Source organism: Bos grunniens, chromosome 6 (genome assembly GCF_055505025.1).
Source record: "Bos grunniens cultivar Pamir isolate PY7600 chromosome 6, Bosgru_T2T1.0, whole genome shotgun sequence".
In the NCBI taxonomy this organism is placed as follows: Eukaryota; Metazoa; Chordata; class Mammalia; order Artiodactyla; family Bovidae; genus Bos; species Bos grunniens.
Genome location: NC_141170.1, coordinates 16,015,660 through 16,040,993, shown reverse-complemented (window position 1 = coordinate 16,040,993; position 25,334 = coordinate 16,015,660). Strand labels below are relative to the sequence as shown.

Below are 25,334 nucleotides of genomic sequence, written 5' to 3'. Positions count from 1 at the left end.
TATGTTTTTGCTTTGGCTCCATACACATAATGCCTTTTATTTTTTTAACACAAATTTAAGTATTTGTTAGAAATAGAAATTTTATTCACAAAGACAGTATTAAAATTTTTTGTTATTATTACAGAATTTCAGACATGGAGAAACATTTTCAAGAATAGTCAAAAAAACTCCCCAGTACTCTTTATTTAGATTCCACCAGTGTTAATATATTATTACATTTGCTTTCTCACTGTTCTCACTCTTGCTCCCTGTGGAGACAGTGTCTTTCTTAAATGTTATCAGTTGATGACTGAAGCTAAGTCTTTTCACATTTTTTAAACATTACGTCTGCTAACCTTTGACATTCACAACCACTGTGGTCTCAGAACACAGATTTGGTAGAAGCTGATGCTGTTTATCAGTTAGAATTGCCATAGCATTAAGAAACCCTTTGGAATTGGGTTTTACTGAATATTTCTTTAATAAGTTACTATATTTGTAAATTGCTTTTCAATACTTCAGATTCCTGTTTACCTCAAAATAAAAAGCTTGACAACAAGGTACAATAAATTACAATTGCAGGATCAAATCACCCTGAACCCCTTCAAGATCAGAATAACACTGTCTTCTTCATACAAGAATTATCTTTCAACTTAGTTTATTGAATTCTTATTTCTTAAAAGCAAATAATTGATTTTGTAAAATAGTCCAATAAATATTCAGTTGGTGTGTACTGATTTCTCTCACTTTACTGATTATAGTGTTAGACTAATCATGTAATCAGTGCCCACTCACTCAGTTGAGTCCAACTTTCTGCAGCTCCGTGGACTATTAACCGCCAGGCTCCTCTGTCCCTGGAGTTTTCCGGGCAAGAATAGTGGAGTGGGTTGCCATTTCCTACTCCAGGGAATCTTCCCCACCCAGGGTTCGAATCCACATCTCTTGCATCTCCTGCATTGGCAGGCAGATTCTTTACTACTAGGGCCACCTGGAAAGCGCATAAACATGTAATACTATCTATATAAAAATATTCAATTAGTCAAATTTTTATTTAAATTGTACCTAATTTCTTAAACATTCTGGATAAGTCAGATTTTACTGACTAATCTTTTATTTGGAGAGAGTCAAACTAAATGATATGATAGCTAAAGATAAAATGATGGTTATTGTTCCTCCTCTGTTTCAATGGTAGTTCAAGTATAACAGATCCTAGCTAACATTTATTGAATGCTTACCACTTGACACATGCTTTAAACTACCAAGTGTTTTATATCCGTTATGTCTTTTGATCTCTACAAAAACCCTAAAAAGCAGAAATTAGCACTATTCTGATTTTATAGACAAGAACACTGATGGCTGGATAGGTTACATAATTTACTCAGTATCTCACAGGTAGTAAATGATGTGGCCAGGAGTTAAATCCAAGTCTCTCTGTCTTCAGAGGCCTCGTTTATGAAAGACTGAGCCATATTGCCAGCCATCCGTATGCAGTGTATCAGAATTCCCTGCCACACTTCTTAACAATCCTGTTAATAGTGTGAAGCTGTTTTGTGCAAGTCTGACCACAAAATGAAGAAATTAAAAGATGACATGAAAGTATTTTTATTTTATCTGAGTATTTCTCATTCTGTTCTAGATAATGAGTATTTCTTTGTTGATTCTGATCTAAAATTAACCAAAGTGGCCCCAGAGGGATGGAAAGAAGAACCAAAGAAAAAGAGCAAAGCCTCCATTAACTTTACTTTGTTTTTCCGAATTAAATTTTTCATGGATGATGTTAGTCTGATACAGTGAGTACACAAGAGTTTCTCTGTTTCTCTTTTGGCCCCTGGTCTTTTGAATCTTGAGTTTACTGATACTGAATTATTTGCTTCTGACCAATGATAAAGTCTTCTTTATCATAAAAGAAACATTTCTTTCCACATTGTTTATTCATTTCTCATGCTTAATCATAAGCCATGTTGGCAACTAAACTTATATGCCAATTTTAAAAAGTCACCCAGGCTTCAAGATCAATAGCCTGGATGTTTTGTGTGTGTGTTTATTTTCCCAGACACACTCTGACCTGTCATCAGTATTATCTTCAGCTGCGAAAAGACATCTTGGAGGAGAGGATACATTGTGATGATGAGACTTCTTTATTGCTAGCTTCCTTGGCTCTCCAAGCTGAGTATGGGGATTATCAACCGGAGGTATGATTTATTTTTTTCTGCGGGACAAGTATTTTGCATTATTGTTCTTATCCTCAGCATGGTTAAAGACTGAACCTGGTTGAGTGTTTACTGTTTAGATCCGGAGGTTTTTGAGGACAGTTCAGTGCCTCAGAATGACAAAGTTCCCCGTGTATATTGGTTATTTAAAATCACGTAGTGTGGGATTTTTTCTTTCTTTCTTTCCTTCCTTCTTTCTTTTTAAAATTATCCCTTTTCAGAGTTTTGGGATATCTAGCACTTACCTTCCTAGCTCCCTATTTCTAACTCACAGATACTAGACATAAGGGTTTCCAGCCAAATCTGAATCAAAGGGGTCTTCCACCTCGCCCATGGATCCTTGTGGCTGAGAACCTAGCCGAGCTCTCTCTATGGGAACACATGTTCAAGGTCAAGTGCACCTGAATATACACGGACCTGAGAGGAAGCAGGAAACTGGAAGAGACTGTGCCACTCAAGTAGCACCCTTCACAACAGTAGCCCTTAACTTCAGTGACATTTGGTTTACATTTGGTCTGAGATTATCAGTCTTTCCTCAAGCTTACCAATCAGTTCAATCTTTCTGTTCTGCCTCACTGAATAAAAGAAAAAGACTTAACTGTACTTTTTCTAAAACTCACTCCTCAGAGAGAAGAGTGAATAGGAATACCTGATCTGTTGGTTGAGGCAAGAACTTTAAGACTGGAGGAAGAGAGCAAACAGACTTTCTTACCAAACCACTCTCCTTTCTAGGTTCATGGTGTGTCATATTTTAGACTGGAACATTACTTGCCTCCAAGAGTGATGGAGAAACTTGATTTGTCCTATATTAAAGAAGAACTACCCAAATTGCACAATACCTACATGGGAGCTTCTGAAAAAGAGACAGAGTTAGAATTTTTAAAGGTAAGCCCACCAGATTACAAATGATAAACTGTATTTTTCCAAAGTAAACAAGAAATGTTGGAGGCCATATATCTAAAAACTCAGGTGCCAGTAACTGAGGCTGTGTGCTTCATCTCCTCTTATTTATTCCTGGCTATAAACCATAGTATTTTAATTCTCATTTTGTAAAAGAGGGAACTGAGGGTCAGAGAAGAGACATAGTGTTCCCAACGTCAGTGGCTGGAATGTGGATCACAACTGTGATTTAAACTCATGTCTATCTGAGTAGGGATTATATTCTTTTATCCTTTTTTATACTCTCAAAATCAAGATATATATTTTAATATATAGTGAAACTATGTGTAACTTTGTTATGTATTTTCCAAATCTCCTGTAAATGTGTTATCATACTTTCATAATTTAAAAAAGAAAAAAATTAATATATGTTGTAAAAAATAAACAATTTTGTGACTGAATAAGAGGGGCAAGTTCAAACTAATTCTAGAGTTGTTTTGCTTTTTTGAAAAAAAAAAAAAAAAGCTTAAGATTCAATTAAGTCTTCTAAAAAATAATCTTTCCATTAATGCCAACTAATTCATGCAGGGGACTGAGGGTTAGAAAAAGTGATTTATATCTTTAATTCTGCCACCAGCTACCTCTAAGACCTCAGATGCATGTGTGTGTGTTTGCTCAGTCACTTCAGTCGTGTCCAACTCTTTGCAACCCTATGGACTGTAGCCTGCCAGGTTTCTCTGCCCATGGGATTCTCCAGGCAAGAATACTGGAGTGGGCTGCCAAGCCCTCCTCCAGGGGATCTTCCTGACCCAGGGATGGAGCCATCATCTCCTGTATTGCAGGTAGATTCTTTTACCACTGAGCCACAGGGGGAATCAGATGTATAATAGTGCATTTATGATTAGAAAAGATAGTGCTTCCAATATGAATAACAAATATATGATAACATTCTATTGAGAAGAGAAACTTCAGAACGTTCTTGTCTTACTGCTCCCTAGGATGTAACAGTGTTCCTTAACCTTGCTGCTCTGTAATAAGGGAGCCAGGTTTCCCAGCCCTACAAATACCTATGAAAGGGTTTCATTCACAGACTCACACCACATTTAATCTAGGATTCATGGTTTGTTTTGTTTAAGGTGAGTCTACTTTTAAAGACATTACATTATGTGCTTATTTTTTTCCCTCAGTTATTACATTTTTTACACTTGCAGGAAATAAATATCAAGTTATATCTTTGTCAACAAAGGTAGAAGACATTAGCACAGTGGAATGATTTTGCATGGGGATTTTCAGACAGTCTTTCATTTGAATTCTTGTTTCAGCCAGCTGGGTGAATGTGGACAATGTACTTAAAATCTCTCTGAGTTTCAGTTGTCCCTGTCTAAGTAATGTGCTCAGTGCATAGTAGGTTGCCCTTCTCCTTCTAATAATGTATCCTCTTCCTCCTTTTCTCTTTAGCTTGAGCATGCTTCTTCTAACATAAGAATTTTTTAAATCTCATTAATATACCCTTCCAAGGTTACCCTTCTGTTACATATCATATTGCCTTTAAAAAATTTTTCTTTATGTAAATCTGCTTTATTGAGGTATAATTTGCATATAATAAAACTGACCACTTTTAAATGTTCGATTCAGTGAGTTTTGATGATACATGTACAATTGGGCATTTCCTAGCTGAGCGGTAAAGAACCCACCTGCCAATGCAGGAGACGCAGGTTCAATCCCTGGGTCAGGAAGATCCCCTGGAGAAGGAAATGGAAACCCACCCCAGTAATCTTGCCTGGAGAAGGAAATGGTAACCCACTCCATTATTCTTGCCTGGAGAATCCCATGGACAGGGGAGTCTGGCGGGCTACATACAGTCCATGAGGCTGCAGAAAAGTTGGACATGACTTAGCGACTAAACTACAACAACATACAGTTGAGCAGCCACTCCACAATCGTGATAAAGAGCATGGGGCTAGCACACTGTGGCCTGCCTGTTTTGTATGTAAAGCTTTATTGGAACTTGGCCAAACTTATTTGTTTCCATATGGTCTGTATCTGCTCTCACACTGCAACAGCAGAGTTAAGTATCTACAACAGACATCATATGACCCACAAAGCCTGAAATATCTGGCCCATTAAATAACAAGTTTGCCAGCCCCCAACATAACACATTTCCAACACCAGAAAGCTCCCTCCTGTTGCTTTCTAGTCAGTCCCTTCCCCCACTCCTAAACTCTGGCAACTACTGATTTGTGTTCTATCAGTATCATTTTCTCTTTTCTAGGATTTCATTGAAAGAATCATATATCACCTAGTCTTCTGTGTGCCTCTTTTTACTTAAAGTAATACTTTTGAGGTTCATCTATGGTGTGGTGTGTATGGTGCTCAGTCCCTTGGTCGTGTCTGACTCTTTTATGACCCCATGGACTGTAGCCCGCCAGGCTCCTCTGTCCATGGGATTCTCCAGGCACGAATACTGGAGTGGGTTGCCATGGCCTCCTCTAGGGGTTCTTCCTGACCCCGGGATCAAACCCAAGTCCCCTGCGTCTCCTGCACTGGCAGGCGGAGCCTTTACCACTAGCACCACCACCCCTGGTGTGTATGTAGTTTGCTTATTTGTGACTGAGTCGTTTTCTGTTGTACAGATTAGCAGCAAGTTTTGTTTACCGTTTCTTTAGTTAATGGATATAAAGCTGATGTCAATACGCATAGACTGATTTTTGCATGAACATATGGTTTTGTGCTTTTTCCCCTCTCAAGTGAATACTTAACATTAGGTTTGCTGGGATCTACGGTAAGTGTGTGTTTAACTTCTACAAAATTACCAAATTGTTCTCAAGTGGTTGTACACTTTTGCACTACTGCCAGTAACGTATGGAATTTCCAATTGCTCTGTACCCTGAATAGCACTTGGTATGTTTTTTTTTCTTTTTAGCTATTAAAGTAGGTTAAGTAGAGGTATATGACTGTGGTTTTACTTTGAATTTCCCTAATTACTGTTATTTTCAGCATCATTTTATGTATTTATTTGTTGTTCATATATATTCTTTGTTGAAGTGTCTAATAAAATCTGTTGCCCTTTTTTTTTATCTGGATATGTGTTTTTTTGTTGAGAAGTACATGTTCTTTGTATGTTATAGATGCAGTTCCTTTATCAGATGTATATTCTACATAAATATATTCCTGGTCTGCGACTTACCTTTGTTTTCTTATCAATGACTTTTGAAGAGCAAAAGCTTCTAATGTTAATGAAGTTTCAGTTTACCAATTTTTTCTTCTATGGTTCCTACTTTTTATGCCCCATCTAAGAAATCTTTCTCTAATTCACAGCCATAAAGATTTTCTAAATTTTATGGTTTTTAGCTATAAATTATAACTAAAATATAAATTTTATCATATATTTAAGTCTCCTCCTTTTGGGGGTAATTGTCACGTATTGGTAAAGTAAGGGTCAAGATTCATTTTCTCGGCATGTGAATTTCCAATTCCAGCAACATTTGTTTAGAAGGCTGTCCTTTCCATATTAAACAACATTCTCTCCGCCACCTGTTGCCAAGGTGCATTGCTGTGTTGTGGTATTGTTCCAACAGGTCTGCCAAAGACTGACAGAATACGGAGTTCATTTTCACCGGGTGCACCCCGAGAAAAAGTCACAAACGGGAATACTGCTTGGAGTCTGTTCTAAAGGTGTCCTCGTGTTCGAGGTTCACAATGGAGTTCGCACACTGGTCCTTCGCTTTCCGTGGCGGGAAACCAAGAAGATTTCTTTTTCTGTATGTCCATTTTAACCTCTTTTGATTCTACGTTTAAATAGGTGTTGCTGATTTCCAATGTAACATATTAATTGACTTTCCTTAAATGAACTTTAGACCTTAGCATTCAGTAGGGCTTATCTTTATGCCTTAATACTATTTAACTCCTCTTTCTTGGTTGTAGGAAGTATTATTGAGGTTTTGTTTTTGGTTTCCTCAGGAGGTGATTTTTAAAAGAATTCTTAGCTAGTTATATGCTCAGTTAACTTTAGTTAAATTACAACCAAGTTGACTTCTCTGTTAAATCAGAACTTCTCACATGGAGAAAACCCACTAATGTATTTAAGATTGATGATTACCTCAATCGCAGTGAACTTGGTCTAGCTCAGTAATAGGCCCCTCACAACAACTATATTTGAATCTCAGTGGTCCAGAGGTTTACTGGCTTTTAAAATTAGCCTCAGGATTTTCTACAGTTTTCAGTTTTAGGGTATAGTCTCTGGAGATAAAGTTAGGAAAGTGGTTTTTAGAAAATCATGTTTATGAAAGATACTGAGGCATATTTGATTTTGGGTGTAGATTGAAAATCTGAACTTGATGTGCCATTAGTAAACCCCAGAGGCAAACCAAAAATCTGTTCAGGTATTTGTTTCCCTAAGAGTGTTCAGGGACTACTGACATCTTTAGTATATATTTGGGCTCAAATATGGTCTCAGGCTCAGAGGAGCCTTGTATGCTGCAGTCCACGGGGTCACAAAGAGTCAGACGCCACTTAGTGACAACAACAATGGTCTCAGCAGAACAATGTTTATAAGGAGGCAATAGGAAGGTCCCAGCTGACTCTGGATAATCTCCAAAGTAGAGAACTTTGAAATCAGTTCTAGATTTAAGTCTGGTTGGTTGGTTGGTTTCCTGTGAAACCCAGAGTTACCACTAAAATAACCAGATAATAATGTATGCTCTCAGGAAAGCCCAGACCGTCCTTATGTTCCCAAGATTGTCAAGACCAGGAAATTACCTCGGTTTAATTTACCTTCCCCAATGGAAATGCTGGCAGAGCAAGTGCCTAGAAGAAACCATAGATTAATTAAAAATAAATCTAATTTGGACCAGTTTTGAAAAGGCAACAAATCAAATAATCATCTAGCATTCAGCACTCTGTCATTTGCCAGCTGTCACATCAGCCCTGCAATAAAAATAGAACAAGCTCTGATGAGCTCATTTTTAAAGATCTCTAGTAATAAAGAATAAACCACATTTCCCAGCAAACTATTACCATCTTCAACAGCACTTGTTTATCATAAAGTTCTCGCTAATACAGAGCTCTCTTTTTAAACTCTCCTTTTTTTCTTCCACTGGCCTCCAGAGAGATGGAAAAGTCACCCTTTTCCCTTCTCATCTCTTACCACTGAATTCTCCTAGACACATTTCTTGTCCATCTATCAGTTAACATTTAGAACCAATATTCTTATGATTTGTTTCAAACCCGTACAGCAATGGAGTTCAACATCCTTGGGAATTACTTGGTAGTGGTAAAGGCCAATGTTGGATAGGAAGAAAATTCCCCAACTATTTGAAGTGTTACTACATAGACTACTGGTAGTCAGGATGCTAGTTTGGTGCTACTGTATCTTGAACTCCTCTCTAAGACTTGCTGACCTCCTTTTTTTTTTTTTTAAGAGTGAACAGGGTCCCCCAGATCTCATTGGTAACAACATCTAGCAAGAATTTAATAGTCTTATTTTGTTTTTAAGACCAGGAATCATGGAGATGGCACTTGCCATCTCTTCATAACAGAGTTTGAATAATACTCTGTTACATCTTTTGTGAGCCTGTGAAATTTGACTTGTCTGAGCATGTTTCTGCATTTGACATAAAGACAAAGGACATGAAATAGAATAATTTATAGAGTAGAAGAAGCCGGGAGCTACAGCAGATCTAACGGGGCTTGAGCCATTCTCTAGAGACATTAGTCTTAGATCCCTGACATGATGAAAGCTCATCTTTACGGCATCTTTTAAGGCATATGGATCGCTGCAAGCTAGAATATAGGTCACAGTATTAAGATGTCCTCTTATATGAGAGACATTCATTTTTTTAAGAAACAGGGAGGTACAGGTGATTTGTGGTTCTCTTCCTTTCCCTGAATTTAGCAAGACATTCTTGCTAAATGTCTCTAAATATTGATGTGTTTCATCTCTGAGCCCAGCAGTTACATTATCCGATGCTTTTATATGCCAACATTTTCCATAATTTCCCACATCTTCCAGCCCAGCCTTTATGCCACCAAGATTTTTCTTGACTAAATCACAGTTCTTATTGTTGGATATTATACCAGTTTTTGATGAACTTCATTTTCTTTATCCAAAGGATTAGGATATATATTTCTTGTCATTTTTTTTTTCACACAGTTCTGGTGTTTGTAAACATTGCAGTAAACTCAAAATATCAGTAATCTTTAAAGGAAACTGTTTCCCTTGCTCATGGCTCCATGCATGTGTGCTAAGTCACTCAGTCATGTCCAACTATTTGCGACCCCATGAAGTAGCCTGCCAGGCTCCTCTGTCTGTGAAGCTTTCCAGGCAAGAATACTGGAGTGGGTTTCCACTTCCTCCTTCAGGGGATCTTTCCAACCCAAGGATCGACCCACATATCTTCCGTCCCCTGTAGTAGCAGGCAGATCCTTTACCATTGCACCACCTGGGAACCCCTTTGTTGATGGCTGGTATACAGTTTATATAGTCTGACTTAAGCTACAGTTTCTAAAAGTGGCAAACAATATTAATTTCATTTCTTTTCTGAATTTCTAACAATACAGGATTATATTTTTCTATATTTATATTAGATAGAAGTCAATGAATATGCGTGCCTAATGATGTGAAATAAAAATAATGTCTCAACTTATTCATTATTGTTTCTAGAATTGTTTTTAGATAGGGAAATATCCTAATTTTTAATACCACTGATTAATATTGCAGAAAAAGAAAATCACGTTGCAGAATACTTCAGATGGAATAAAACATGCCTTCCAGACAGACAACAGTAAGATATGCCAGTACCTGCTGCACCTCTGCTCTTCCCAGCATAAGTTCCAGCTGCAAATGAGAGCAAGACAGAGCAACCAAGATGCCCAGGATATTGGTAAGGAGGTGCAAACTGTGTCAGATGACTCCAGGGTAAATGCATGATTTTTGCCACAAACTTTAAAAGGACTTCCATATTTAGGATGAAAATGACAAGGTACGTAGATGTCAAATGACTGAGTCAAACTCATAAAGGTATCATAAACGAAGCCGAGGCATCAATTTCATGGATATTTTGAAAATAAACAGCCCTGATGAGTCAGGGAGTACCTGTTGAACTATTTTGTGCTTATCGTTAGGCTAGCCAGTGTATCAATAAATACTGTAAAAGTTTCAGTCATATTCTCTACCCATAGTAAGCTTACACACTGTTTGGGAAGATAAGGACAATATACATGAAACAGTAATACACACGAGAGGGTCAGAGTTTTAAGAACAGGTTATATTGCACAGCCTCTGTGATCTACATTACAGGAGGAAAGGGAGATCAAAGGAGAGAGTATGAGAGTAGTCACACTTGAATTGAAATTTGAAGGACAAAAATAGTTAAGTAGACTGAAGATAAATGGAAGGACTCTCCAGATGAGGGAAAAACATGGGAAACAAGGCAGGGAGCAAGGGGAGTTACATACCATAACAGTTTTAGGGATGATCCATTTCCTTTGAACTTGGTCACATCCCTGTTCTGAGACTGAAGTGAATAACTTACAGTGCCCAACGTGAGCGCTCAGGAGAGTGATTTAACTTTTGCAGAGGAACCAACAGAAGAAACTAGTTTAGCTCTGAAAATAATCAGAGCTGAAATATTTAAAGCTTACTCTACAAGGCCACGTGTAGAGATTAAGGTTGTAGAAAGTCTAGTTCTGCACAGTCAGTTCTTAGGGACTTTAGCGAAGCATTCTGAAGAATTTGATTAAAAAATTAAATATGGTAGCACTGATGACTTTGTGCAGTAGAGCCCTATGAATTCTTTATCCAAACTTTCTCCTGTCCTAAAATCTTACAGAAAGATATATTCCCTGTAGGGTCAGACTTGGGTGATGGCAACCTATGAATAGATGTTTCTCACTTTTTCAGAATCAAGATGGTAGGGACTGTATACTTATTAAAAATGAAGATTCCAGAAACCTACCTGAAACTTAGTGAATCACAATCTTTGGGCATTTTGTCCCTGGAATCTGCATTTTAACAGGCTTTCCTCTGTAATGATTTTTATGCATGCTAAAATATGATAACTACTACTACTATGATCCTATTGTTCCTTTTCTTTCCCTACTTTGCTCTGCTAAAAAGTGTGTATGCGCTTATGTATTTTCAAAAGATCATAAAATATCAAACTTATCAGAGCTATCCGTATTCCTACTTGGACTAATATTCTCTTCAATACAAATCAAAATTGCAACAATTGAGGGTTACGTTATAATAGATGGTGGTACAGTGTGCTGTAGTGAAGAGTCAAAACCATGAAGCCAGCCTTCCTCCCTCAACATTTCAATGGTAGAGTGTAGTAGTTAAGAGTATGGACTGTGGAACAACACTGCCAGTGTTCCAACCAGTGTTCAGAGCTTGCAAGCTCTGAAACCATGGTCAGGCCACTCAAACTCGCTGCCTTAGTTCCCCATCTGTAAAATGGTTATCATAGTAGTAATACCGGCATCATAAGGTTATTGTGAAGACGAAATGAATTCATGCATGTAAAAGTGCCTGGCACAGAATAACTTTTGAATAAATATTATGATTATTTCATCACCATCTTCAACATTGTTTTACAACAGCTACCACTAGTAAAGGGGCTTCCCTGGTGGCTCAGATGGTAAAGAATCTGCCTGCAATGCTGGAGACCTAGGTTCAATCCCTGGGTTGGGAAGATCCCCTGGAGAAGGGAACAGCTACCCACTCCAGTACTCTGGCCTGGAGAATTCCATGGACAGAAGGGTCTGTCAGGCTACAGTCCATGGGGTTGCAGAGAGTTGGACACGGCTGAGTGACTTTCTCTTTCACCACTAGTAATAATAGTGGTGGTGGTGGTGGTGGTGGTGGTGGTAGCAGCAGCAGCAACATAGTAGTAGTAGTAGAATGACCTTGGGAAAGTAATTGACTTTTCAAAGTCTTGTTTTCTTCAACTGTGCAGTGAGTATGTTCAACGAATCTGTTTTGCCCCTTGGAACACAACTGTGTATCCCTAGCTCAAATGTTAAAGGACTTTAAGGTGGTATTAGCCACATCTATTCCCTTATTTTGGTAAGCTTTCAAAGGAATTAATTTCTTCTTGGAATCGGCTTAGAAGTAACCATCTGCCTACTTAACTGTCTGTACCAGTGAAAATAATAAGTGAAAATAACTGGTGTAATCTATAGGAGGTTGATGGGGGGGCTCACAAGTGTATGTTGCTTTTTTAGCATCATATAATATGGGTTCTTTCTAGAACCTCACAAGCCATTAAGCCCAAAATTTTACTGCTGAGGAAACAGGTTCAGAGAAAACAGTGTCTCCCTTCACCTCATAGTTAGAGGTCAAAGAAGACTGGACCCTGATCTTTTAATTCCTAATCCAGTGTTCTTTCTTTTGATAACTTTACAAAAAACTAATTTGCATGAAATGAAGTTAAGATTAATAATCATTTACTGAGCACTTACTGCTTACAAGATACTCTGCTAGGTGCTATGGGTTAGCAAAAGTAAATGAATCCAGAGAGCATACAGTTAAGTTGATGATATAAAGAGATACAAAACAAGTACAAAAGACAATAGAAACATGTAGATTGCAGACTGTGGCCTTTGAGTTCAAATTTGAAACATTAGTAATAGGATGTAGGTTCATTCTAATGTCCTTCCCATCCTGGCGGTCCTTGTTGGAGTCCATTCCAGGTGAAAAGTAGTTGGACAGTAGATAAGTGATTGGTTTATTATCTGTTCCATGAATATGTGCCGGATTTTAAGTTCTGCCCAGGAGTGAGCTATGAATGGATTTGAATAGCATTATCCTTGGTATGTTTACAAAACAGACATAACCTAAGCTGAACTGTCTAATCCTATTCCTGCTAAAATTTGTCTGCATTTCCTTCAGGGTAAGGAAATGTATTGGGTAGAGAGGCATTTTCCAGCAGCTGAATCTGTATCAGACTCAGTTTTGAATTTTTGAATAAACTCTGTTTTCAAAGAAAACAGAATTAATGTAATCTGTTCTAAGAAAAAAATCTATTTTAAGCTTAAGATTATTCTGGGAATTTTAAAACCACTCTTTTTTTTATTATCATGTTTTAACTTGCTGTCCACTTCTACTTTAGAGAAAAAAATGATGAGTTTTCCCGGTGACAGTGAGACATGTTTATTTAAACTTCATTCTGATGCATGAACATGAAAGAATTTTAGTGTTTTTCCTGTCTGTTTATGTCTGAGATGAAATACTGATTATTAATTTTCCTGGGAATTAGAAGATAAATGAAACAAAATCTAAAGATCCAAATCAACAGCATTTGACATTTTCTTTTAAAAACAAGTTTTGGGGACTGTTTACTTAGTGGTCAAGCTGTAATTCCCTGTAGAGTGCAAAACAGGGTTGGTACTTTCCATGGGGGGACCAATGCGTATGCCTTGTGATGTGGATTACTAATGCATGAACAACCAAATCATTTGAAATTCTGTGCTCCTGATCCTTTATATACATGAAAGGATTTTGACGCCAGAATTCTGTGATTCATTGCTTTCATTTATAGCCTCAAATGTTCAACTACTAACATGACATTGGCTCTCACAAAATAGAATGGTCAGTTACTTGTTAGGAAGTATCCCTAAATTTAGCCCCAAAAAGAAGACTTGGATAAGTATTTAAGACTGAAACGAATTTAAGCGTAAACTCAGCTCATTGATGTGTTAACTAACAGAAACATCCTGTGAGGAAAAAAGTCAATAAGAGGGGAAGGTGGTATTGACATTGAAATAAAATGACAGAAAATTTGCCATAAAAGGTTTTTGTTTTGTTTTGGGTGGTTTTTGTCTCAGGTTTTTTTTTTTTGTTTTGGGGTTTTTTTTTTGGGGGGGGGGGTGGGTAATAGTTCTATTGAGATCTAATTCACATACTGTACAATTTACCCACTTAAAGTGCACAATTTAGTGATTTTTCATATATCCTCATTGCTAACCGAGTTGTGCAAACATCACCACAATCTGCCATAAGTTTTTAAAATTATAAGAATGTTCTCTCTGGGCGAAACTCTCCTCTGCACAACTTTTTTCAGGCATGAACTCACCATATCGGCCTGTCCAGGTTTGATCTCTCCCTCTCCCCATCCTTGGTTCCCTGGTGTTTTAGCAGAGGTACTCCTAGGGTTAAATGTCATTCTCTGTCAAATGTCATTTTCCTTTGTAAATGAGCACTATAATTGGGAACTCAGGGTCAACAAGCCTGAATGAAGCCCAAACATTAGTAAATCCAAGATCACTAGCTGAAGTTAGAAAGGCTGACCGGGCCCCTCCCTGGCTGTGAGAAAGCTACAAGGATGGAGAGATGGTCTGGAAACCAGGATCTTCCCACCTACTTTTTAAAACCCTCGATTGCCACTCTCTGAAAGCTGCCTACTTCTGCAGGCAATCAAAATGAGTGAAAACTGCATGCTGTCTTTTCTATTTCTTAAAATAGCTCTTCTCCTAAAGATTCTATGGTGTTTCCATCACGTAAAGCAATCCTGTTTCCTTGTAGAGAGAGCTTCGTTTAGGAGCCTGAACCTCCAAGCAGAGTCCGTTAGAGGATTTAATATGGGACGAGCAGTCAGCACTGGTAGTCTGGCCAGCAGCACCCTGAACAAACTTGCCGTTCGACCTCTGTCGGTTCAAGCTGAGATTCTGAAGAGGCTCTCCTGCTCAGAGCTGTCGCTTTGCCAGCCATTGCAAAACAGTGCAAAAGAGAAGAATGGCAAAACTGCATGGGAGGAAAAGCCTAGAGGGATGAGTAAATCATACCACGATCTCAGTCAGGCCTCTCTCTACCCTCACCGGAAAAATGTCAATGTTAACATGGAGCCCCCACCACAAACCATTGCGGAGTTGGTAGGAAAAACGCTTCACCAGATGGCAAGATCTGATACAGAATCTCTGGCAGGAGTCACAAAACTCAATAAGTAAGGACATAATTAAGGCAAACTACCTACTTGTAAATTCTACATTTCATACTTTTGTTTTTGATGATTTATTTTCACCTTTTTTTTTTTTTTTTACATTGACACTTCCCCCCTTCCTACCTTTGCTTTTCCCTCTTTAGTTCAAAGTCTGTTGCGAGTTTAAATAGAAGTCCTGAAAGGAGGAAACATGAATCAGACTCCTCATCCTTTGAAGACCTTGGTCAAGCATATGTTCTAGGTCAGCATAAACCGGCTTACCTTCTTTCTCCTATGCCCCTTGCTCATAGTGAAGGAAATGAGACAATGTTAATTACCAGGAAGTTAGAATTTGGGGTCCTGTTTCCTAATGGTCTCAACTTTTTGTGAATATAAAAGTTCAGACTACTTTAAAAATACCAAAACAAAAATAAAAAGCACCAAGTCAAATTTAAAAAATTGATTTAACAGGTGATTGCCTCACAGCATAGGCTGTTTGCTTTCTCTTGGTCGCAGTTCAAAGTCATGACAGTCTTACCGAGAGAACCCAGACAGTCTGGTGCCATGGCTCTGGGTAGCCTTTGGGTTTTCCTTGCAGCCTGTGAGAGTAGACTCCACTAATGCTACATGTTTTGAAGAGCAGTTTATTTAAGGTACTTTCTGAATGGAGACAATGGACAAAAGTTTATTTAGGGTACTTTCTGAATGGAATTGTCTCTAAAAAGGAGATAAGTTTTAAGAACTGTGCTATGGTTGTTAGGTAGAAATTCCTAGTTGATTTAAGTTTTCTCAGATTCTCCCAGCTAGCTATGAACTCTTTTAGACAAAAGTCATTTGTGTTGCTGATACATACATGTACTGTTGTTTTGTGCATCTTAAAAGGGAAAAAATGTGGGAATCCATCTTTAGAAGACTGGATATTTAAGCATAAAGGTCTGAATGATTACTCAAAATAGGAAATAACTAGGGAGACAAGAGATCAACAAGGATGCCCTCTGCAGTTGTTTTATTAAATAATACTAATTAACTCCCCCTTAGAACTAAATTTGATTGTTTAGCCCTAAGCACACAGAGTTAAAAAAGTATTTTCTCACCCTGTAATTGGATTGAGAATAAGTGGAATAAATGAAGTCAAAAAGAACTGTACACTATAGTTGTTAAATATTTATAGAAAGTCACATTACTTCAATATAGATTTATACAACTTTCAGAGATTATACTATCATCAATTTAAATTGAATTGCTTAAAAAGAAACTTAAAATAGCTGAAAGACAAGACTCCATCTTATAGGTTACCCTATGCATTGAAAATAGCCTAAAAAGCCACCAATTCAATCTTTAAGAAAGTAATTTTCAAAGTGTATTCATGTATAATGAGATCTCTTATAGACTCTTAAGTTATTTTCATTAGGAAGGCTTTGTTCATCATAAAAATTCATCACATATCAGGTGCTGAGTAGTAAATATTCCATAGGAAAGCACAAGTAAAATTCAACCATGAAAGAAAATTTCTGTATTTGTTTTTGATTGATTATTCATTCTTTTTGAATATTGAACTTCCTTATAACATTTGAACAGACACCTTTAAAAATCATTTTAGTTTCATCATTTCATATATGACATATCAAAATGTCATTGTCAGAAACAATACATTTGTGTTTCAATTAAGTTCATTGTGGGAAGACATTATTCTGAGTGTAAATAACAGAAATTGTTGTTGCCTTGATGTTTTATTGATTTTTATTATTTTATCAGAAGAAATTTCTTCTATATATAATATCTGACAATTTTTAAACTGTCTAATAATCTAATTTATACTACAGGAATGACTTTGCATAGTTCTGGAAATTCTTCATCCCAAGTACCCTTAAAAGAAAATGGTAGGTTTACAAAATGTTTTTCCCCTCATTTCCATCGTATTTTTTCTCTTGTACCTTGTAAAAACATCGTGGACCTACTAATAAATAGTTTTCAATTCCATGCCAAGGATTTTAAGCCTTGCCTTACATTGGAGTCAAAGGAGAGTTGTGGTTTTCAGCATTTTGATGATGTGAAGGGACCTATAATGTAGACTACTGTGAAGTCACAAATTCGAGATAAGGACACTAATTGGGGAGCTAAGATAGCTTAGATGGGAGATAATTTTGATTGAAAAGAGCTTTAACTCAGGTAGTTATTTGAAAGGGATACTTCTGCTGAATCTTGAAATAAAAGGAGTATTTATTCAGGCAAAGTGGTATAGATAAGTATTTCAGACCAAGGACGCAGTATGATCAAAGACATGGAGACATGGGAGAAGATAACCAGATTCAAGGAAATGTACGAATCTCAGACTGGGGGTATACTGGGGTCAAGGTGAAGATCAAGAACTAAATGTGGACTATCGTTGAATCTTACCATAAATCTTTTGGGAAGAATCTGAAGACTTTAAATGTTGAGGTAAAGAGTTTAGAAAGAATCTGAGAAGAAACAGAATTGTAGGAAAAACAACTTTGTACAATGATTTGAAAGTCAGTGGGTTCAGAATGTTTAGAATTTAGCTTACTTTCATGTACATTATTTCATTTTTCTAACAACTTTCATGGGTCTAAAGAATATTATTATCACTATGTATACACTATTTTTTCTCCAAAAATGTTTACGTTTTACCCTTAAATTCTTAAAGTTGAAATAATCAGAAGCCTGATGAGAAGGAAGCAAATATGCTAATCAAAAGTGTTAATATTGTTAAACCTGATGAAACTTTAAGTTTTGTCCTCATTTTCCTGAGAGCCAAGGCAAAAATAAAGGCATGAATATTGGTTGAACCGTATGAAACTTGTTTTTGTAGGTCAAAACTGTCAGACCCCAGTAAGTTATTTTGTATAATTCTCATTCTCTAATAGAAATACAAATACACATGCAAGAGAAGAACATTTTTCTTGGGAAGCAAAATTGTGTCCCAAAGTATATCTTTTTACTTTTATAATATCTTAAATACTCAGAACAAATAAAGATTTTTTTTCATTTCATAGTTTTTCATGTATCAATCCTCAAAAAATCTGAGGGTATACGAGTAAAGAAAAAGTTAGTCAACTTACACTTGGGCATAAGTTACTAAGACCTTGTTGTATAGCTTTTTGATAACCAAGTGTTTTTCATGGACTGAAGTTAGAATACCTCTGTACCTAAGAGAACTCAGTTATTAACATGTCCGTAATGGTTGTACTTATTGTCTGACGGTTCCTTAGTGCTTACTATGTGCCAAACACTTTTCTAAGTGTGTTATGTTTAGCTCTCAGTCCCTACAACAGTCCTGTGAGGTGGATCTAATGTTATTTCCTTTTCACATGAGAGACACCAAAGAACAAAAAGGTTGAGGTGCACAGTATGTCATGGAGCTGGCAAAAGCTGGTGCCATGATTTGAATGCAGGATGTCTGTTTCCAGAGCCCACACTCTAAACCACCCTTTAGGCTGTCTCCTAGAATAATAATGCCTAATTATTTGTAGGTATTATTTTTCCCAGCTAAACTTTTGAAAGAAGCTGAATAATAATCTTTTCAAGAATGAGAACCTGAAATGTGTTTTTTACCTAGATTCTAATGGGAAAGAATATGAACTTACATTCTGAATTCGAAATAAACAGCCTGTGCAGAGTAGGATCTATGTTTAAAGTTCTGGACACCTGTATTTTCCCACCTGCCCCCTACAGCAGGGCCAATCCACCTTCCCATGGAGGCGTTCCCCTGTTGGCTTACAGACAAGTTTATATTTTCTTTAAGATTCTCCTTGAATCAGTCCAAGTAGCCCTGAATTAATTAATGTCGAGAATTGAGTTTTGACATAATAGAGCATGGCAAACATGTTTTTCCAGATAAGGTAACTGAAGATTAAAAAGTTAAGTTATTTGCCCATTGGTCAAATATAGGACTTTTTAATTCTAATTTCAGTGTTTTTCTTTGCTCATCAAGACTACTAGGAGAAAATTAGAAATGAGCATTAGGTAATACTGAATTATTTACCACTTAATATAAGGACCAATGAATAAAATTTAATCTTAGCCTTTTACAACTTTCAGAGACCCATAAAGAGTGTGGAACTTAGAGGATAAAAGAAAAAGGCAAGAGTTTTCTATCTCATGAAACAAGTATGGAAAGGATTCTAGTCCTTTGATTAACTGTAATTTCTCCCCCCTTTTCAAAAGAAGGTTGCTTAACCTTTCAAAAAAAGATACATCGTATAATAGCCCTTTTTTTCTTTTTTAAAAATTATGGTTGATTTATAATAGTTTCTCGAGTACAACATAGTGAAGAGTATTTTATACTTCATTAAAAGTTATTATGAAGCAATATCTATTATTATTACAAAGCAATAATTCCATGTACTGTACAATATATCTTGTTGCTTATCTGCTTTATACATGATAGTTTGTATCTCCTAATCCCATACCCCTGTCGACCCTCCCTGATTCAGTCTCCCCACTGGTGACCACTGGTTTGTTTCCTATACCTGTGCATCTGTTTTGCTAAATATATATCCATTTGTTTTATATTTTAGATTCCACATGTAACCGATATCATACAGTATATGTATTTTCTGTCAGACTTATCTCCCTAAGCACAGTATTCTTATTCTCTAGGTTCATCCACATTGCCGCAAATGACAGAATTTCATTCCTTTTTATGACAGTGATATTCCATTGTGTGTGTGTGTGTGTGTATCACATCTTTATCCATTCATTCTATTGATGGACACTTGGGTTGCTTCTGTATCTTGGATATTTGTAAATTGTGCGGCTATGAACTTTGGGGTACATGTGTATTTTTGAATTAGTGATTTTGTTTTTCCTGGATATATACCCAGGAGTGGAATTGCTGGGTCACGTGGTAGTTCTGTTTTTAGGTTTTTGAGAAACATCCATACTGTTTTCCATAGTGGCTGCACCATTTTACATTCCCACCAACAGTGTACAAGGATTCTCTTTCCTCCATACCCAACAGCATTTGTTTTTTGCATGTAGCCATTCTGACAGGTGTGAGGTAATAGCTCATTGTGGTTTTAATCTGCATTTCTGATGATTATTGATTTCAAGTATCTTTTTCTGGGCCTGTCCACCATTTGTATGTCTTCTTTGGAAAAATATCTTTTCAGGCCTTCGGGTCATTTTTTTTTCTGATTGTGTTTTTTATATTGAGTTGTATGAGTTATATATTTTGGGTATTATCCCTTAATGGTCATATTTGCAAAATACTTTCTCTTATTCAATAGATTGTCTTTTCATTTTGTCAGTGGTTTCCTGTGCTTTGCAGAAGTTTTTAAATTTATTTGTTCATTTTTGCTTTTATGTCGTTTGCCTGAGGAGACATATCCAAAAATATTACTACAATTTATGTCAAAGTGTGGTTCTGCCTATGTTCTCATCTAGGAGTTTTATGGTTTGGGGTCTTTGATCCATTTGGGGTTAATTTTTATACATGGTATAAGGAAATTTTCTAATCTCATTATTTGACATGTACTATTCCAGTTTCCTTAAGCAACACTATTGAAGAGACTGTCTTTACTCAATCATATATTTTACTTCCTTTGCTATACAATAATTGACCATATTCTTGTTCAGTCACTCAGTCATGTCCAACTCCTTGCGACCCCAGGGACTGCAGCATGCCAGGGTGCCCTGTCCTTCACCATCTCCTAGAACTTGCTCAAACTCATCTTCATTGAGTCAGTGATGCCATCCAACCATCTCATCCTCTGTTGTCCTTTTTCCCTCCTGCCTTCAATCTTCCCAGCATCAGGGTCTTTTCTAATGAGTTGGCTCTTCTCATCAGGTGACCAAAGTATTGCAGCTGCAGCTTCAGCATCAGTCCTTCCAATGAATATTCAGGACTGATTTCCTTTAGGATTGATTGGTTGGATCTCCTTGCAGTCCAAGGGACTCTCAAGAGTCTTCTCCAACACCACAGTTCAAAAGCATCAATTGTTCAGTACTCAGCCCTCTTTATGGTCCAACTTTCACATCCATACATGAGTAATGGAAAAACCACAGCTTTGACTAGACAGATCTTTGTCGGCAAAGTAATGTCTCTGCTTTTTAATATGCTGTCTAGATTTGTCATAGCTTTTCTTCAAAGGACCAAGCGTCTTTTAGTTTCATGGCTGCAGTCACCATTTTGGAACCCAAGAAAATAAACTCTCACTGTTTCTGTTGTTTCCCCATCTATTTGCCATGAAGTGATGGGAGCAGATGCCATGATTTTCGTTTTCTGAATGTTGAGTTTTAAGCCAGCTTTTTACTCTCCTCTTTCACCTTCATCAAGAGGTTCTTTAGTTCTCTTCACTTTCTGCCATAACGGTAGTGTCATCTGCATATCTGAGGTTATTATTATTTCTCCCAGCCATCTTGATTCCAGTTTGTGCTTCATCCAACCCAGCATTTCGCATGATGTATTAGGCATATAAGTTAAATAAGCAGGGTGACAGTATACAGCCTTGACATACTCATTTCCCGATTTGGAACCAGTTCATTGTTTCATGTCCAGTTCTAACTGCTGCTTTTTTACCTGCATACAGGCTTCTTAGGAGGCATATAAGGTGGTCTGATACTCCCATCTGTTTAAGAATTTTCCACAGTTTGTTGTGATCCACACAGTCAAAGGCTTTAGCATAGTCAATGCAGCAGAAGTAGATGTTTTTCTGGAATTCTCTAACTTTTTCTATGATCCAACAGGGTATTGGCAAATTGATCTCTTGTTCCTCTGCCTTTTCTAAATCCAGCTTGTACATCTGGAAGTTCTCAGTTCACAAACTGTTGAAGCCTAGCTTGGAGAGTTTTGAGCATTACTTTGCTAGTGTATAGCAAGGGTTTCCCTGATAGTTCAGTTGGTAAAGAATCCACCTGAAATGCAGGAGACCCTGGTTCATTTCCTGGGTCAGGAAGATCCGCTGGAGGAGGGATAGGCTACCCACTCCAGTATTCTTGGGCTTCCCTTGTGGCTCAGTTGATAAAGAATCCACCTGCAACGTGGGAAACCTAGGTTCAATCCCTGGGTTGGGAAGATCCCCTGGAGAAGGGAAAGGCATCCCACTCCAGTATTCTAACCTGGAGAATTCCATGGACTCTATATAGTCCATGGGGTTGCAAAGAGTTGGACACTACTGAGCGACTTTAACTTGCTAGTGTGTGAAATGAGTGCAATCGTGTGGTAGTTTGAGCATTCTTTGGCATTGCCTTTCATTGGGATTGGAATGAAAACTAACCTTTTCCAGTCCTGTTGCCACTGCTGAGTTTCCAAATTTGCTGGCATATTAAGTGCAGCACTTCAACAGCGTCATCTTTTAGGATTTGAAATAGCTTAACTGGAATTCCATCACCTCCACTAGCTTTGTTTTTAGTGATGCTTTATAAGGCCCACTGGAGAAGGCAGTGGCAACCCACTCCAGTGTCCTTGCCTGGAGAATCCCAGGGACCAGGGAGCCTGGTGGGCTGCCGTCTATGGGGTTGCACAGAGTTGGACACAACTGAAGTGACTTAGCAGCAGCAGCAGCAGCCTAAGGCCCACTTAACTTCACATTCCAAGATGTCTGGCTCTAGGTGAGTGATCACACCATTGTGGCTATCTAAGTCATTAAGATCTTTTTTGTATGGTTCTTCTGTGTATTTTTGCCACCTCTCCTTTATATCTTCTGCTTCTGTTAGGTCCTTTATTGTGCCCATCTTTGCATGAAATGTTCCCTTGGTATCTCTGATTTTCTTGAAGAGATCTCTAGTCTTTCCCATTCTGTTGTTTTCCTCTATTTATTTCCATTGATCATTTGGGAAGGCTTTCTTATCTCTCCTCGCTGTTCTTTGGAACTCTGTATTCAGATGGGTGTTATCTTTCCCTTTCTCCTTTGCCTTTATCGTCTCTTCTTTTCTCAGCTATTTGTAAGGCCTCCTCAGACAACCCTTTTGCCTTTTTGCATTTCTTTTTCTTGGGGATGGTTTTGATCACCACCTCCTGTACAACGTTATAAGCCTCCTTGCATAGTTCTTCAGGCACTCCTTGAATCTATTTGTCATTTCCATTGTATAATTATAAGGGATTTGATTTAGGTCATACCTGAATGGCCTAGTGGTTTTCTCTTTCTTCAATTTAAGTCTGAATTTTGTAATAAGGAGTTCATGATCTGAGCCACAGTCAGCTCCTGGTCTTGTTTTTTCTGACTGTATAGAGCTTCTTCGTCTTTGGCTGCAAAGAATATAATCAATCAGATTTTGGTATTGACCATCTGGTGATGTCCATGTGTAGAGTCGTCTCTTGTGTTATTGAAAAAGTGTGTTTGGTATGACCAGTGTGTTCTCTTGGCAAAACTCTGTTAGCCTTTCCCCTAAGTAACCATAGGTGCATAAATTTATTTCTAGGTTCTCTGTCCCATTGAGCTATGTGTCTGCTTTTGTGCCAGTACCATGGTGTTTTTATTACTGTAGCTTTGTAGTATAATCTGAAATCTGAGATGATGAGAGCTTTATTTTTTTTTTCCCAAAATTGCTTTGGTAATTCAGGGTCTTTTGCCATTCCATATAAATTTTAGGATTATTTCTTCTAGTTCTGTGAAATATGTCATACATATTTTTACATTAAATCTGTAAAGTGCTTTGAGCAGTATGGCCACTGTAGTTTTCAGAGTGAAGATCTTTTACATCCTTGGTTAAGTTTGTTCCCAGGTATTTTATTGATATGATTTTAGGGAGAATTTTGTTGTTGCTTGCATGCTTTCTTTTTAACTTTCTCTTTCTGATATTTCCTTATGAGTATATAGAAAAGCAACATTTTGCTGCTGCACTAGGTCTTCATGGCTGTGTGCAGGCTTTCTCTGGTTGCGGCAGTCAGGAGATACTCCTGCATTCAGTGCCCAGTCTTCTCGTTGCAGTGGCTTTTCTTGGTGCAGAACACAGGTTCTGGGGCACCCGAGCTTCACTAGTTGTGACTCACAGGCCTAGTGGTTGCGGCTCACAGGCTCTAGCGCGTGGGCACTCTCTGTTTGTGGTGCCCTGCCTTAGTCACTCCACAGCATGTGGAATCTTCTCAGCCCAGGGACAAACCCGTGTCTCTTGCATTGGCAGGCAGATTCTTATTCACTGTGCCACCAGGGAAGTCTGCAACAGATTGCTCTATGTTAATCTCATATCCTGCAACTTTACTGACTTCAGTACTAAGTTGAATAGAAGTGGAAAGATTTGGGCATCCTTGTCTTATTCCTGAATTTAGAGGAAAGGTTTTCAGCTTTTCACTGTTCGGTATGGTGGTAGCTGTGACCAGCGTGTTGGTCACACACTTTATTATGTTGAGATATGCTCCTTCTATACCCACTTTCCGGAGAGTTTTTATCATGAATAGATGTTGAACTTTGTCAAATGCTTTTCTTTGTCTATTGAGATGATCATGTGCTTTTTATCCTTCCTTTTGTTGATATGGTATATCACAGACTGTTTTGTGAAACAAACAATCCCTGTGTCCCTGGAGTAAATCATGATGTATGACCCTTTTTATATAGTTTTGCATTTGGCTTGCTAATATTTTGTTGAGGATTCTTGCATCTATATTTATCAAAGATATTGGCTTGTAATTTTCTTTATTTTGTAGTGTCTTTGTCTGGTTCATACCATAATAATGGATGGTGGCCTCCTAGAATGAATTTGGGAGTATTTTATCATCTTCGGTTTGAGGGAATACTTTGAAAAGCATAGGTGTAATCTTCTTTAAACATTTGATAGAATTTTCCTGTGAACTGTCCAGTACTGGACTTTTTTACTGGGGATTTTTTAATGACAAATTCAATTTTCCTGCTAGTGGTAGGTCTGCTCAAAGTATCCATTTCTTCTTGACTCAATCTTGGCAGGCTGTATGTTTCTAGAAATTGGTCCATTTATTCTAGGTTGTCTAGCTTGTTGGCATGTAACTGTAATATTCCCTTATGATTTTTTGTATCTCTCTGCTGGGCTTCCCACGTGGCATGTGGTAAAGAATCCACCTGCCAAAGCAGGAGACACATTAAGGGATGCGGGTTCAGTCCCTGGATCAGGAAGATCCCCTGAAGGAGGGCATGGCAACCCACTCCAGTATTCTTGCCTGGAGAATCCCATGGACAGAGGAGCCTGGCAGGCTACAGTCCATAGGACTGTAGATTCAGACACTACCAAAGAGACACAACTGAAGCAACGGAGCTGAAGCGACGGAGCACGCACAGTGTTCATTGTTATTTCTCCTCTTTTAACTTCCTCTCTGATCGTTATTATTTTCTCCCTTAGGCTGGCTTTGGGTTTTGTTATTTTTCTGTTTCCTTTAGGTAGTAGGTTAGGGGAATTTTTTTTTTTTAATCTGGTAGATTAC

General features: G+C 37.7%; 1 protein-coding gene across 30 annotated transcripts in view; it reads left to right on the top strand.

Annotated features, from left to right (window-relative positions):
• PTPN13 (protein tyrosine phosphatase non-receptor type 13) overlaps positions 1–25,334 on the top strand; it is a 224,006-nt gene that overhangs the window by 137,677 nt on the left and 60,995 nt on the right. For 15 of the 30 annotated variants that reach the window (XM_086404897.1, XM_086404907.1, XM_086404905.1 and 12 more), the window contains 8 exons: positions 1,616–1,769; positions 2,033–2,171; positions 2,922–3,074; positions 6,647–6,829; positions 9,787–9,949; positions 14,590–15,007; positions 15,148–15,245; positions 16,807–16,863. In XM_086404897.1, the coding sequence (XP_086261023.1) occupies positions 1,616–1,769; positions 2,033–2,171; positions 2,922–3,074; positions 6,647–6,829; positions 9,787–9,949; positions 14,590–15,007; positions 15,148–15,245; positions 16,807–16,863 (1,365 nt within the window). Of the gene's footprint in view, positions 1–1,615; positions 1,770–2,032; positions 2,172–2,921; positions 3,075–6,646; positions 6,830–9,786; positions 9,950–14,589; positions 15,008–15,147; positions 15,246–16,806; positions 16,864–25,334 lie in introns of those variants that run through there. The other 15 variants (XM_086404911.1, XM_086404916.1, XM_086404914.1 and 12 more) reach the window with 3 other exon arrangements.